The 15,997-nt window shown below is 44.3% G+C and overlaps 1 protein-coding gene across 2 annotated transcripts in view; it reads left to right on the top strand.

Moving 5' to 3' along the window:
- Positions 1-11,929, top strand: part of LOC117400877 (pleckstrin homology domain-containing family M member 3-like) — a 57,276-nt gene extending 45,347 nt beyond the window's left edge. For both annotated transcript variants that reach the window (XM_034001219.3, XM_059032572.1), the window contains exon 8: positions 6,618-11,929. In XM_034001219.3, the coding sequence (XP_033857110.1) occupies positions 6,618-6,795 (178 nt within the window). In that variant the 3' untranslated portion in view covers positions 6,796-11,929. The remainder of the gene's footprint in view (positions 1-6,617) is intronic.
- Positions 11,930-15,997: the final 4,068 nt, after the last annotated feature.

Here is a 15,997-nt window from a genome sequence, read left to right as displayed (position 1 = left end):
GTTTCCTCATCAGGTCAACATATGATGTTCTCCCATCACCACAGAACCTAAAACTATGGGTAGGAGAGGATCCCTCATGTCCTTTGTGTTCATCACCTGCAACATTAAGGCACATTTTGACAGGATGTAAGGTGGCTCTTAGCCAAGGACGGTTTACTTGGCGCCATGACCAGGTGCTGCGATGTTTGGCCTTAGCATTGGAAGACAAGCGTAACATGACCAATAAGTTGCCACCTGTTCCATCAAAACATTACACACAAAAGACAACATTCCTCCGCCCAGGAGAGCAACCACCAAGAAAAGGTGTTAAAACCAATCCTCGCCCAGGACAACTGGAAGCTGCTAGAGACTGGAATATGCTGGCAGATGTTGGTCAACGGCTTATTTTTCCACCTGAGATTGCCACCACTAACCTTCGACCAGATATTGTCTTGTGGTCTGGATCAGCACGCCTTGTTCACCTGGTAGAGTTAACAGTGCCATGGGAGGACGCTGTAGATGAGGCGTATGAGAGGAAGAAACTGCGGTATGCTCAACTAGCCACTGAAGCGGAACAGCGAGGATGGAGAGTTCGGGTTTACCCAGTGGAAGTGGGTTGTCGAGGATTTGTGGCACATTCTACAACCCGGTTTCTCAGAGACGTCGGATTCAGTGGCCAAGAGTTGCGTCGCACAGTGAAGAACTTATCTGAAGCAGCAGAGAGGAGCAGCAACTGGCTGTGGTTGAGACGGAAAGATTCTGGCTGGGGACAGGTAAGTAAGCTGGGCTGAGTTGAGTGGGGGACGGAGGGGGGTGATGCTGGGACGCCAGAATCACCGTCGAGCCCTCTTGAGGTGTCGTGGGCTAGTCGACGAAACACTGAGGATGGAAGGTGCCCACTTGAAAACCCCAGAGATGTACCCTACTTAGCTCAATCCAGACGGTTGTCATGCTGATGCGCTGGGGAGGCCGCACTTTGGTTGATCCCCGGAGCCAGCATCGCAGCCGTTGTGTGTGCTGATGCGCCAGGGAGGCAAAATAAGCTGATCCCTGGAGCCAGCATTACACTTCAGCCATTAACACCAGACAGAAGGATATCTACATCATCATATGGAAGGAAACGTAAATGGATGGAGACGCATATGGATCACATTAGTTTACTGTAAAGCTACGTCTTAGTTGGTGCTTATCTTGGCGAGAGCCGAGTTCAAATCAGCATGAAGTTTTAACATCTACTCTCGTGTAATGGAAATCATGAAGATCTGGATACGTCCAGTGACTGCTGTGAATAGTGCAGCTGGCAACAAGGGAAAGACCTTGTGACAGCCTGGAGAGACAGCTGACAGGAGGAAAGAGACCCCATTGGGGCTGGTAAGGGTTAGCTACCCTTGTCGGCAGTATCCAGCTCTGTGTTTACAGGATGCTGGAGACACCCGCCCAAGGCTTCTAAGAAATTAAAGAGAAAAATACCCCTAGAGTCTGCGAGAGCGGGGGCGGAAGATGACTCAACGTTGGACAACACGGTTAACGACTTAGGAACGGAAACGGATATGAGTATGGAGAGTACTTCACAAAAGACTAGTTCAAGATCTGCAGTTAACAAAGACATGGAACTCCAGGTTTGTGTCTGCGGCTGGAGCAAGGCGACAACGGTCAGGGGTTTGAAGATTCATCAAGGGAGAATGAAATGCTTGAGGGAGAAGGGACAAGGGCCTCGCATTGATCAGTACTTCTTACGAAGTCAGTCAAGTCAGTCGAATGAAATCCAGCGACAGGAAGCAAACCACAGTTCGCAGGATATCAGCACCCCTGTCATAGATGTGAGGAGGACTTGCATGGACACAGTTAGTGATGAACCTAATGATCCTTGTGAACCTGGTCAGACAAACCAGCATAAGAAAGAAAAGAACCTCAACGGGCACAAGCCTGGAGTTAAATGGCCAAGAGCTTGTGAGAAAACTGCATGGGACACAGTAAACACAGATCTCTGCGTTGCATTGGAAAGATTAAGTGGAACAGTTGAAAAGAAGCTGGATAAATTTGGGGACATCATCTACGCATATGGAAGTGAGAGGTTTGGAGTTGAAAAAAGGAAGGAAAAAGTACAAACTATTCCTGGAAAGTCTAGACGGCAGCAGGAGATTGAACGCTTAGTTAGAGAAAGGAGACAGCTGAGGAACCAATGGAGAAGAGCAGAACAAAGTCAGAAGGAGGGACTCAATCTCTTACAAAGGGTCATAAAAGATAAGCTTGCAACATTGCGCAGAGCTGAGCGCCTACGGAAACGCTACAAAAAGAAGGAGCGTGCGAGAGCTAATTTTTATAAAGACCCATTCAAATTTGTAAAGAAGTTATTCACCAGTGAGAAGAATGGCACACTAAAAGCATCTAAGGTTGAGCTGGAGAGATATTTGGAGGAAACACATACAGATTCAAAAAGGCAGGAGCCTATGTCAATTCCGTCAGACATCCCACCTATCAATCCACCAGAATACCAAATGGAGGACTGTGCACCTAAGTGGAAAGAAATAGAGCAAGCTGTGAAAAAAGCAAGGGCTTCATCATCTCCAGGGCCTAATGGAGTTCCGTACAGAGTGTACAAGAGTGCTTCAGGAGTTCTACGAATTCTGTGGAAATTGATGAAAGTGGCATGGGAAAAACAGGTTGTACCAAGAGCATGGCGCCGAGCAGGTGGAGTCTTTATACCTAAAGAAAAAGATTCTACAAGCATCAGTCAGTTTCGTCCCATTTCCCTATTAAACGTAGAAGGCAAGATTTTCTTCAGCATTATTGCTCAGAGATTGTCAGCTTACCTATTAAAGAACTGCTTCATTGACACTTCAATACAAAAAGCGGGCATTCCAGGTTTCCCAGGTTGCTTAGAACACATCAATGTGATCTGGCAACAAATTCAATCAGCTAAAAAGGAGAGGAAGGAGCTCCATGTGACATTCCTGGATTTGGCTAATGCATATGGTTCAGTGCCACATGAACTACTTTGGGCAGCATTTGATTTTTTCAGTGTACCGATGACAATAACAAATTTAGTGAAAGCCTATTTTGGAGATTTGCAATTCAGTTTTTCAACTTCAGAATTCAGCACTACATGGCAATGCCTAGAGGTTGGAATAATGGCAGGATGCACCATTTCTCCACTGGCTTTTACCATGGCAATGGAAGTAATCATTAGGGCATCAAAATGGGTAGTAGGAGGAGAGCGCTTGGCTTCTGGAATGCGACTACCACCAATTCGAGCATACATGGATGACATGACAACCATGACTACAACAGTAGCCTGCACTAATCGATTATTGGGCAAATTAACCAATAACATTGAATGGGCACGAATGCAATTCAAGCCCACTAAATCAAGGAGCATCTCTATAATTAAAGGCAAAGTAGTAGATAAAACATTCTTCATTAATGGTGAGGCAATACCAACAGTGTCTGAGAAGCCAGTGAAGAGTCTTGGGAGATGGTACGACGGGGATCTAAAGGACACAGTTCGTGTGGGAGAAGTTAGACAACAAGCAGTGGAAGGGTTGAAGAGCATAGACAGCTGCGCTCTACCAGGTAAACTAAAACTCTGGTGCTTTCAGTTTGGTCTACTGCCGAGGTTGCTGTGGCCACTGACTGTGTACGAGGTTTCTTTGACAACAGTAGAGAAGCTGGAAGCTTTAATCAGTTCATACATCAGGAAATGGTTGGGAGTTCCACGCTGCCTCAGCAGAGTGGGACTTTATGGTAAAGGAATACTGCAGCTACCAGTCTCTGCTCTAACCGAGGAGTTTAAGTGCGCCAAGGTCAGACTGGAAATGACATTAGTAGAGTCACGCGATAAATGCGTAAGGGAGGCAGCACCTGTGTTGAAAACTGGAAGAAAGTGGGCGGCAAAGAAAGCTGTGGAAGATGCAAAGGCTGCCCTTCGAATTGGTGATATCATGGGGCAAGTTCAGCATGGAAGAGGGGGTCTTGGTTTCAGTTCAACTCCTCCTACATGGCACAAGGCGGCCCCAGCTCAAAGAAGGAAGCTGGTAGTCAACGAGGTGCAAAAGCAGGAGGAGAGGATGAGGTGTATAAAGGCCATTTCCCAGGCCAAACAGGGAGAATGGATGAGATGGGAGAATGTGGAACAACGCAAGATTGGCTGGCAAGACCTATGGTCAATGGAACAGAGCAGGATCAGTTTCCTCATCAGGTCAACATATGATGTTCTCCCATCACCACAGAACCTAAAACTATGGGTAGGAGAGGATCCCTCATGTCCTTTGTGTTCATCACCTGCAACATTAAGGCACATTTTGACAGGATGTAAGGTGGCTCTTAGCCAAGGACGGTTTACTTGGCGCCATGACCAGGTGCTGCGATGTTTGGCCTTAGCATTGGAAGACAAGCGTAACATGACCAATAAGTTGCCACCTGTTCCATCAAAACATTACACACAAAAGACAACATTCCTCCGCCCAGGAGAGCAACCACCAAGAAAAGGTGTTAAAACCAATCCTCGCCCAGGACAACTGGAAGCTGCTAGAGACTGGAATATGCTGGCAGATGTTGGTCAACGGCTTATTTTTCCACCTGAGATTGCCACCACTAACCTTCGACCAGATATTGTCTTGTGGTCTGGATCAGCACGCCTTGTTCACCTGGTAGAGTTAACAGTGCCATGGGAGGACGCTGTAGATGAGGCGTATGAGAGGAAGAAACTGCGGTATGCTCAACTAGCCACTGAAGCGGAACAGCGAGGATGGAGAGTTCGGGTTTACCCAGTGGAAGTGGGTTGTCGAGGATTTGTGGCACATTCTACAACCCGGTTTCTCAGAGACGTCGGATTCAGTGGCCAAGAGTTGCGTCGCACAGTGAAGAACTTATCTGAAGCAGCAGAGAGGAGCAGCAACTGGCTGTGGTTGAGACGGAAAGATTCTGGCTGGGGACAGGTAAGTAAGCTGGGCTGAGTTGAGTGGGGGACGGAGGGGGGTGATGCTGGGACGCCAGAATCACCGTCGAGCCCTCTTGAGGTGTCGTGGGCTAGTCGACGAAACACTGAGGATGGAAGGTGCCCACTTGAAAACCCCAGAGATGTACCCTACTTAGCTCAATCCAGACGGTTGTCATGCTGATGCGCTGGGGAGGCCGCACTTTGGTTGATCCCCGGAGCCAGCATCGCAGCCGTTGTGTGTGCTGATGCGCCAGGGAGGCAAAATAAGCTGATCCCTGGAGCCAGCATTACACTTCAGCCATTAACACCAGACAGAAGGATATCTACATCATCATATGGAAGGAAACGTAAATGGATGGAGACGCATATGGATCACATTAGTTTACTGTAAAGCTACGTCTTAGTTGGTGCTTATCTTGGCGAGAGCCGAGTTCAAATCAGCATGAAGTTTTAACATCTACTCTCGTGTAATGGAAATCATGCATATCAGCATTAATACCATGCAAAACAGCATTAATACCATGCATAACAGCATTAATACCATGCATATCAGCATTAATACCATGCATAATAGTGTTAATTCCTGTTATGGTGCTGCCATCTCTCCGTCCTGACCTGGAAGTAAACACCATCCCGTCCTCCCACATGGTTTCCCTCCTGCATCTTAATGAGCCACGGAACCCAGCTCCGCACTTTAACAAACAAAAGAAACAACAAGCATTCACATGCTAATGAGAGTGGAGATGTACAGTGTACTCTCATTAGCGATTAGGTCATTTAGAATACAAGCAAAACAAAAACAGAAAGATGCACTGAAAAGGGGGGTTCATCTGAAAGCTTGCCTTTCCCAACCACTTTATCTTGGAAAGCCGTTCATTTATTATGCAGCAGCAACACAAATCCGACCCAGACCATGTAAATAGACCCTCAACCGTGCAGCTATATTGATAAACGTGTAGTTATAGCCATGCAGCTATACTAGAGACCAGCCTGAGTAGACTACTGTACCACTACATTGAATCCGCACAGATAGAAAGAACCACACACTTGCTTCTCACATGGTCATACTCTGCATTTACCATGGTTTACCCTGGTTTGCCATGTTTATTACTATGTTTTACCATACCTTGTTATTCTTTACAGTGCTTACCTATGCTTTACGATGCATTTACTATGTTTTAATACATGTTGCTGTGCTTTTACTATAGTAAACTTTTGTAAGAGAAAATACAGGGTGTGTGTAAATAATCCCTCGATAACCAAAAACTGCTACACAATTCTTCACTATAGAGAGAGAGAGAGAGCAAGAGAGATGTATAGATATAGAGACACACATACACACGCACACACAGTATGAGGTTTCCTCCAATGACTTAGTTACATGTTTTATTATCTTGTACAGATGCATTGTTATTCCCTGCGCGGGGTCTCCCGTACTTCCGAATGTCAAGTTTAAAAAAATGTTCCAATTATCTGGAGGACGTTTATCCAGCTGTCTTTAAACTCGGTATTAACGTTAAGAGAATCAGATTCTGTGGATATATGGGTGGTGTCTGTCTGCCTGTGCATGTTACTGACACACTTGATGATAATGAATTGTAACATCCTGAAATGAAAAGAGAGTTATTATTACATGTGGCTTGCTCCTGTCAATGCTGCTCACCCTTGCCCGCTCTTGTCTTGTCCTTGTTCTCTCTAGCTGTGAGGGCTGCGGAGCTGTCTTCCACGCCGAGTGCCGCTCAAAGGCTCAGCCCTGCCCCCGGTGTGTGCGCAGGGAAATGCACAAGAAGCCCCGCTCCTTCTGGAGGAAGCTGAACCTGGACGAGAGCGCAGAGGACTCCTGGAACTTCTTCGAGATGCCTTTCCAGAGTACCTGAGGAGAGGGCCCTGCGCGAGACGGGCCCCCGCAGCGAGCAAGCGAGCGACGGAGGGACCCGCCTCCAAGCCCCCAATTCTACAAGGGAATGTTAGGGAATATCATGTTTGAAATGTAGCTGTACATTCCCGAACAGACATGAATCTAAAAAATTCAAAGTGACCCAGAATCACAGAAAAGGAAGCCATTTTAGGTTAGCAGGATACATTCTTCTATCATTTAAGTGCTTTATAGTTTCCACTGTGACAAATGAGCAGAGTTTAATAAAAGGAGTACTGCAAGTCTGACGCAGAGTGAACCTTCACTCTGAAAAGGTACAATGCAGAAGAATAACTGTCAGCAATGTGTAACATGACTACCATGCTGGGTAGCTACCTTTGTAGACCTCTGGGAACAGCGAGTCAAAACCTGCTCAAATTCACTATTTTGTCACATTGCTGATGGTTTACTTCTAGAACAACCAATAGCCAGTGCTGAAGCCCTGCCAGCCTTGTTAATAAACATGGCGTCTCTGTTAGCCTGGTCCCTAGTAGCAGCCTCCACATGGAGTGAGATACATTGCCTTTCCTCCCCTTTGTGGGCCACCATGTCCTGTACCCAATACCAAACATAAAATGTTCTTGACCCATAGTGTATGTGGAGAGAATCTTTGTGGTATGGAACTTGTTTCAGGCCACTCCACGGTACACCAGGGGACATGGGGTTTGAAACAGCAAAGTTGCCTCATACTAGGCCTCCTGGTCTCCTAGAACCAGGTTTCAGGCCTTGATTGGTATTGCATTGCACCACCAACAATATTCCTGTTTACTTTGTATCCCTTTGCAAAGTGGCTCTGAAGTCTTTAACTGCTCTGCTTCGTGTCTGATCTGCACATAAACTCAATTTCAGGATGGCTTTGTGACAGCTCTTGGTAGTGGGTTTCCATCGAACTTGAAACTGTGGTGGTGTTTGTTCTTTGATTGGATCTCAAGTATGAGGAGGTGCATTAGGGGAGGAGAGCTAGTGTGTGTTGAATGGAAATTGGTGCAGTAGTTGTAAAAATGACATAAGAGCAAACGGGTTGGGTGATCGGCAAGATTACATTATCACTCGACAGCGGTAAAACTAACTCCTCCTCCACAGGGAAATGTATGTGTAAGAAATGAACAGCAGTGTGCTCTAACAAATGAACAGCAGTGTGCTCTAGCAAATGGACAGCAGTGTGCTCTAGCAAATGGACAGCAGTGTGCTCTAGCAAATGAACAGCAGTGTGCTCTAGCAAATGAACAGCAGTGTCCTCTAGCAGTTTCACCTCCTCACTGGAGCCATAAAGGCAGGAGCAATGCAAATAGGTTAACTTTGTCTGTACCTGGCAAACCTCGATGTAAAACAACCCGGTCAACAGGCAGTCCTCACCAGAACAGATATGTTGTATTATAATAGAGATTAAAAGATATAAAAGATTTTTTGAATTACTTGAAAACTGAGGCAATAATGAACTGCATTACGTTTACAGTATATTTTATGCTTTGAAAGTGTGGCTTTTTTGTTAATTTTGACAACAAAGTGTTAACTTTTCCCTATGCAACCAGATTGTCCTTGCTTGTGTTCATTAACCCAGGAGTCTGATTCGTACAGGTGCCTTTCCAGCACTCCAGGTCTGCTTTTTTCCCTTGTTTTGTTTGAAAATTGAAAAAATGAAAATTGTCTCGTGTGAATAACCTTTCTCTTCCTTTACTTCCATGTTTGACCAACAGGACAGGCTATTATTTTAAATTGACTATTAAATTGCCATTATGTGATGAGACGCCAGTGATGGAAATAAGACTCTAGCAATGTGATCCATTCCTGGTTTTACTATGAGTTTAATAAGACACACCTGAGCTTGTTACCTATACACTGTGGTTAATCAAGCTTGTATTAAAACCTGCAATGGGTGAAACTGCTTTGCAATAGGGGGTCTTATTTCCATCACTGGAAACTTGTATTGTTTTGTCTGTTTGTGATTCTTTCATGTTACTGTTCTGTTGCCACTAAAAGTTACTATTAATCAAAGCTTACTACTCAGAGGTTAAGGATCTGTTGTAAACCATTAATAATGCATCCATAAATGTATTCTAGAGCAGTGCTTCCCAACACTGGTCCTGGGACCCCCTGTGGCTGCTGATTTTCATTCCAACTGAGCTCTCTGTTACTTAACAAGACCCTTAATTGAACTGATCATTTGCTTAATTAGACCTTTTAAAATGTTTTCAGCTGTTAAACATTTGCAGAGTTCAAGTAAAATGTTATAGCTAACTTGAATTCTGCAATTGTTTAAGAGCTGAAAACAATTAAAAAGGCCTAATTAAGCAAATCATTAGTTCAATTAAGGTTAAGTAATTGAGAGCTCAGTTGGAATGAAAACCAGCAGACACAGTGTTGAGAACCCCTGCTCTAGAGGATACGCAACATCATTAGACGCTTGTGTTTTAGAGCTGCACAAACCCATTATTCAGATTGCACTCTCCACAGAGGAGGGTCATTGGTGTTGACTGGGCTAATTTACCATTCCAAGTTAAACAAGTGGGTTGCTGTTCTTCACAGTTTAAGAAAAGCAGCCGTCATCACAAACCCAAGCAGCTGATTGCTGCTGTTCTGAAGAGAGCAGCCGTCATCACAAACCCAAGCAGCTGATTGCTGCTGTTCTGAAGAGAGCAGCCGTCATCACAAACCCAAGCAGCTGATTGCTGCTGTTCTGAAGAGAGCAGCCGTCATCACAAACCCAAGCAGCTGATTGCTGCTGTTCTGAAGAGAGCAGCCGTCATCACAAACCCAAGCAGCTGATTGCTGCTGTTCTAAAGAGAGCAGCCGTCATCACAAACCCAAGCAGCTGATTGCTGCTGTTCTGAAGAGAGCAGCCGTCATCACAAACCCAAGCAGCTGATTGCTGCTGTTCTGAAGAGAGCAGCCGTCATCACAAACCCAAGCAGCTGATTGCTGCTGTTCTGAAGAGAGCAGCCGTCATCACAAACCCAAGCAGCTGATTGCTGCTGTTCTGAAGAGAGCAGCCGTCATCACAAACCCAAGCAGCTGATTGCTGCTGTTCTGAAGAGAGCAGCCGTCATCACAAACCCAAGCAGCTGATTGCTGCTGTTCTGAAGAGAGCAGCCGTCATCACAAACCCAAGCAGCTGATTGCTGCTGTTCTGAAGAGAGCAGCCGTCATCACAAACCCAAGCAGCTGATTGCTGCTGTTCTGAAGAGAGCAGCCGTCATCACAAACCCAAGCAGCTGCTTCGTCACCTGAATGGTAAATTAGCTGGATCGACACCAATGTTCCTCAGCTGTGGGGAGCCCGATCTGGACAATCGAATCATTGTTTCGTGCAGCACTGATGTGTTTATTACCAGATTGTTAGACCTGGGTTGATTTTAGTGATCCGTAATTGAACATTTTGAGTGGTTTCACCCTGGTTTTGTAACATTGCCTTTTTGTTTTTGTTTCATAAAAACGGTGCAAATTGCACGTGGAGTAAACAAGAGACTATTGTACAGTAAGAAAGGGGAAGCGGGTCACTGGTTTCAATAAGTGTCATAAAGCAAGCTGTAATACAATAATGAGGGTTCTTACTGTAAATCACAGGTACTAAAACTGCTTTCATTGCTTAAAAAGATTACGTGCACTAAGAGGCGACACGTTTTGTTGTGGATAAATAATCTGTAAATAATGCTGGGGGGTGGGGTGAGTTACGTTTCTACAAAAGCCAGCGATTTTCTTATTTTAGCTAGGTGTGCTCTTACTATTTAGCAATACTTTGCCCTTCTGCCTTTGCCTTTTTGATGTGAAATACCTGTTTTACTGACTGGGAACAAGAGGGTTCAGTTCAGCTGGTGTTTGCTTTTTGTGGTGGCCTAACGAGTATGATTGCCTACAGCAGAAAGCCCAGAGAACGATCTTTCCTTCTGTTCCACAGAGAGGTATAAACATTCCTCTCAATTCATCCGGATGGAGGGAGCCAGTCTCCTGTCAAACGACAGAATGTTGCAGGGGTTGGTTGGGAGGTATTGCTGATCAACATTTTGACACTGTTTCTAAAGGGTCACATGGAGGGCTCTGCAAGAGGGGTGTGAGGTTAGTAAGTTAGCTAGCTAGTTAGTTAGTTAGAGAACACAGCATTTAAATGAATAAACCTGTGCCAATATGAGTATGTAATGACAGGCCAAGGAGTCTTTCTAAAGCTGAGGGAACACAAAGCCACTTTGTGACTTAGAACTTAGTTTTAGGAGACTAGGTTTCACGCCACTGCTTGGCACACCAGGGGAGACTTGGGGTTTGATACAGCAAACCTACCTCAGGCTAGGTCCCCCGGTCTCCTAGAACCAGGTTTCAAGCCACTGATCCTGAAAAAGTGGCATTGTGTTCCCTCAGCTTTAGACAATGTCCTTAGACCCTGGGCTTATTTGAACATCGCTGCAAAACCAGGCGTGGCCCATCGCTCCTTCTGAATACTTTGGCACCTCTGAAGGTAGAACAGTACAGGATTCTATGGTGAAGTAAAACAAGTTTACATTGTGAATAAGGAATATAGTCAAGTACCTGTTTCCCGTGTTTACTGTTCGAAGGTAGGAATAGCAGGGACTCTTCCACAGCTGACTCTTTTCATGCATGTTAACGAGTGGTAGCTAGAATCAGGATTAGTGTAGTGGAAGTTTAACCAGGATCACTTAGAAAGAAAGGATTTTCAGGGATTAATAACATTAGTGTCAATGTCTACAGTAGGATGTGACGTTGCAGAGTCGAGGTAAAGGATTTAACACACAAGGCCAAGGTGTTTAAAAAGGGACATTTCAAAGACATTAACTTCTACACGGTGGTATCAGCTAAACTAATAAGAGTACCACCAACTCTAAATAATGAGTTCATTTTGTGATCTTGTGAAGGCATGTAAATATAAGCAGACCATTGCATTCATTTTAATATTTCATATTTATTTAGTTTTATTTTTGGCAGCTATTCTAGCAATGCTTTCCTCATGTCTGTGTGAATACGTGGCTTTGTGTTTTATTATTTGTTAACAATGTGTAGCAGCTGCTCTCTTATGCAAGTAACAGGACTGTGTTTAAATCCCTTTCTATGCCAATGATACAAATAAAAAAAATCATGTTTAACACTAAATATGTCTAGTTTATCTCTGTCAATCTGTCTGTCACTCTAATCTATCTTTTGAGTTATCTATCTGTCCTTCTGTCTGTCACTAATCCTATCTGTTTGTCTGTCACTAATCTATCTGTCTAGTTATCTGTCGGTCTGTCATGCTAATCTATCTGTCTGTCTGTCTGTCACTCTAACCTATCTGCCCTTCTGTCTGTCACTCTAATCTATCTGTCTAGTTATCTGTCTGTCTGTCACGCTAATCTATCTGTCTAGTTATCTGTCTGTCTGTCACGCTAATCTATCTGTCTGTCTGTCACGCTAATCTATCTGTCTAGTTATCTGTTTGTCTGTCTGTTTGTCTATATCTATATACCTATTTGCATGTAAGTATATTACCATATATTCACAATGACTGTACTGGGAGGGCCCAGTTATGTATGTACCTGTGTGGAGCTCCTACCTGCACACAAACTATGGTAACAGTAAGGAGGAGCGCATGCTGCTTCTGTGAGGCATAAGCACAGTTACATTGACAGCAATTAAACACGACACCCACTCATACAGACAACATGATTCAATTGGTAAAAGGGTAGTTAATGTAGTTATTTTTTAAATTGAACAGCAAACCATTTGAAGTGCATTCAAAAAATGAATGAGTCAGAGCATCTAAGTAAAATGTTTGTAATAATTGTAACAAAACTGCACTCCTCTCGTTCGTTCAGCCGGACACAGAAATTGAAGGTTTCAGCGCTGACACACTTTTAATAATACAAAAATCAACAAAACAAAAATCAACACCTAGCTCTTCTGAGCACTTACTAAACAATAGCAGGTCCCTGACTAACTTGCATGACAGCTAAGCCGTTTACCTGACATACAAACAAAACAGTCTGGTGTCAATTGGGAACAGTCTGTGGCTGTTCCCAATTGACACCAATTATCTCATTTGGGGACAGCCACATTCTCACATGTTTTTGGCAGGGAGAGGAATTAACCCCGTCTCTGCCTTGCTACATAATATAGAATTGGACAAAACCCAATTGTGTTATCAATCGCATGATGCATAGTGTTAATCACAAGCGATAATGGTGCACCGGCCCCTTTCTGTGTACTAATAAACCTGCAGGTGTTGGCTTGCTAATTCTGTACATATCTCCAGTGTAAATATTTATTTGGTACATTGGGAGGGGGTGGGAGGTGTTTTATCAAGACGTGTGACTTGGTGGTCATTTTTGCTTAAAACCTTTTAACAGTTTCAGAGATCCTTCACTTCACTTGCACATGGGGCTGTGTGTCGTGTGGTTCAAATGAGACACCTAGGAATTGCACAACGTCCATGACAAAGCTTAAGCATGCATTTGTCTGTGTTAACAGCTTTGTCTCAGGCTCAGCGAATGCATTTGGGTGCAAGAACATTAACATTCTTAAATACATATCTGGAGACACTGTTCTTTACCTGGCTGCATGTGATAGGAAGATTTAAGGCGGTGCAAAGGTTGTTCTGGGATTAGCTATATAAAAAGGACACATGTGTCCGTGCTTATCTGCTGTATTTTACAAGGAGAATTGAGATTCCAAAGTTGATTGTGGAATTCTTCTTTTCTCAATGGGAATAAAATGATAACATTCCCCTTGTAATTGTCTCCAAGAAAGGTTCAGTCTTTGAGACGATCTGGACTCTCACAGACTCTGTACTGTAACACAGTTTGACGCGCGGCACCACTGATTCAAAGTCAGACGCAGATATGAAAACGAATGACATTTTTTCCACCCCATTCTTTGTTTTGTTCTTCATTTTGTCCCATGAAACCTGCTGCACAAGGCATCAATTCAGACTGACTGCAGACACCAAGCCACTTGGTAAATGCTCTCCGTCCCCCTTCTTAATCCCCAGTTCAACAAAAAAAAAGTAACCAGTTTGTTGTGTGTGTGTGTGTGTGTGCCCAGTGTCGACTAACTCGTTTGATTTTTATTGAGAGCCTGGCAAACTGAATATGAGTGTCCTCCGTGCCTAATTGTCATCTGTCATCGCCAATCAGTGCATTGTCAGAAAACACAATAGCTTTACTGTAGCGAGCGGAATGGTCTCCTCTGTGCTCGTTTAGGGCCCCTCACAACACTGGAGAGAAATGCCATCAGAAAAGAAAACAAAAGACGGGTTTAAAAAAAAAAAAAAAGCAACTGGTTTCCAGCGTAAGGTTTGTCCCTGTGAAAGGAGAACATGTCTGCTTCGCATTCACTGTCCGCTCACTGCACAAAGAGAAACTGGGTCTTAGCGGTAATTAGAGAGCTAACTGAGGAAAGAACATTGCTAGTCTCTGGGGCTCGTTCCAACTTGCACACACACACAAAGAGGGCACTTCACCCAGCGCTGTGCAAACACATGTATTTGCTGATTCTTGTGTTTGACATGGCCGGACCATTTAAAAGAGATTTCAAGCAGAGGTCTATGGGAGGCTGTGTGGTCCAGTGGTTAAAGAAAAGGGCTTGTAACCAGAAGGTCCCCGGTTCAAATCCCACCTCAGCCACTGACTCATTGTGTGACCCTGAGCAAGTCACTTAACCTCCTTGTGCTCCGTCTTTCAGGTGAGACGTAATTGTACGTGACTCTGCAGCTGATGTATAGTTCACACACCCGAGTCTCTGTAAGTCGCCTTGGATAAAGACGTCTGCCAAATAAACAAATAATAAAGATGAACCCACCTGACAGCCTGTGATAGAAGATGCCTCTCTCTCCCCTCAGATTGGTTCAATCAATCAGTCAATCAATCAATCAACCATTGATTTGTAAAGATTCTTAAATGATCTCTGGGAAAGGTCTTTCTACCTGAATGTTATTTACACAATCTTCTATATGTGTGAAAGGAAAATAAAACTGTTTTTTAAACCAGTAACAAGCAACGTAGAGCCACTTCTGAGTCCCAACATTAAAATTATTATTATTGTTATTTTTTTCTTAGCAGACGCCCTTACCCAGGGCGACTTACAAAGTCAAAAAATGCATTTCAAGAATCACAGTGTGTTACTTGTTTGGTAACTTTCACAGAATAAACAAAAAGGGAGCAAAATGCCTTTGGATAATTCTCAGCCATCCTGCTATGGCAGGAAAAATCAGGATTATAAACTCGGTGAAGGCAAGACAATGTTTTATAACAGCTTCAGTAATAATCCCAGTTTAATAAACTGGAGGGTTGAGACTGTGAGCAGAGAGGCACTTGGGTCCCCACTTTCCAGGGGTATGTTAAAAGCCACGTTCTCATTAGACATCTGATTGAAGGCAGCCTACCTGCATACTCATAATGCACGTCATAATGCAGGGGCATCTTAAAGGTGCAGGAAATACAGCATGAGAGGTACCGCATTCCTCTCCCTGTCCCCTGAGCAAGTAGCAGTCTGAGCTGCACCCCCCCCAGGCCAGTTAACTCACACCTACCTGGCCAGACTTTTAGGAGATGAGGATGACAGGACCCTGGAAGGATGAAGCTTTACATTGTAAAGATAATGTTTAGATGGCCTTACGACTGCAGGATCTCTATAGGGCAAGAACGATGGACCCTGACAACATCCTATGTGCGTAAGCTTCTGCTCCTCACCCTGCTTCTCAGGTTATAAAGAGATGAGCTTGTGTAGAACAGAGCAGGGTGCACACAGACACACAGCAGAGCTGAACCCGGTTTGATACTGCAACACGCAGGCACACAGCAGAGCTGAACCCGATATGATACTGCAACACGCAGGCACACAGCAGAGCAGAACCCTGTATGATATTGCAACACGCAGGCACACAGCAGAGCTGAACACTGTATGATATTGCAACACGCAGGCACACAGCAGAGCTGAACACTGTATGATACTGCAACATGCAGGCACACAGCAGAGCTGAACACTGTATGAAGTCTGTGAAGTCTGCGCTTCTAGTGTATGCGACCCTCGAACAAGACACACATTCCATTCCAGCTTCCCAAAACTGTACAAAGTCTGATAAAGAGGGTTTAAGAGAGGGTTTTGTATCAGCTGGGTACAGTAGCTCAGCTGCTTGGGACATTCTCTGGGGTTTTTTTGCGGCAGAGGAAATGTTTGTTTATGCAG

The sequence above is a fragment of the Acipenser ruthenus genome, chromosome 10, assembly GCF_902713425.1.
Source record: "Acipenser ruthenus chromosome 10, fAciRut3.2 maternal haplotype, whole genome shotgun sequence".
Lineage (NCBI taxonomy): Eukaryota > Metazoa > Chordata > Actinopteri > Acipenseriformes > Acipenseridae > Acipenser > Acipenser ruthenus.
The sequence above is the reverse complement of the archived record's forward strand: the minus strand, read 5'-3'. Positions and strand labels throughout refer to the sequence as shown.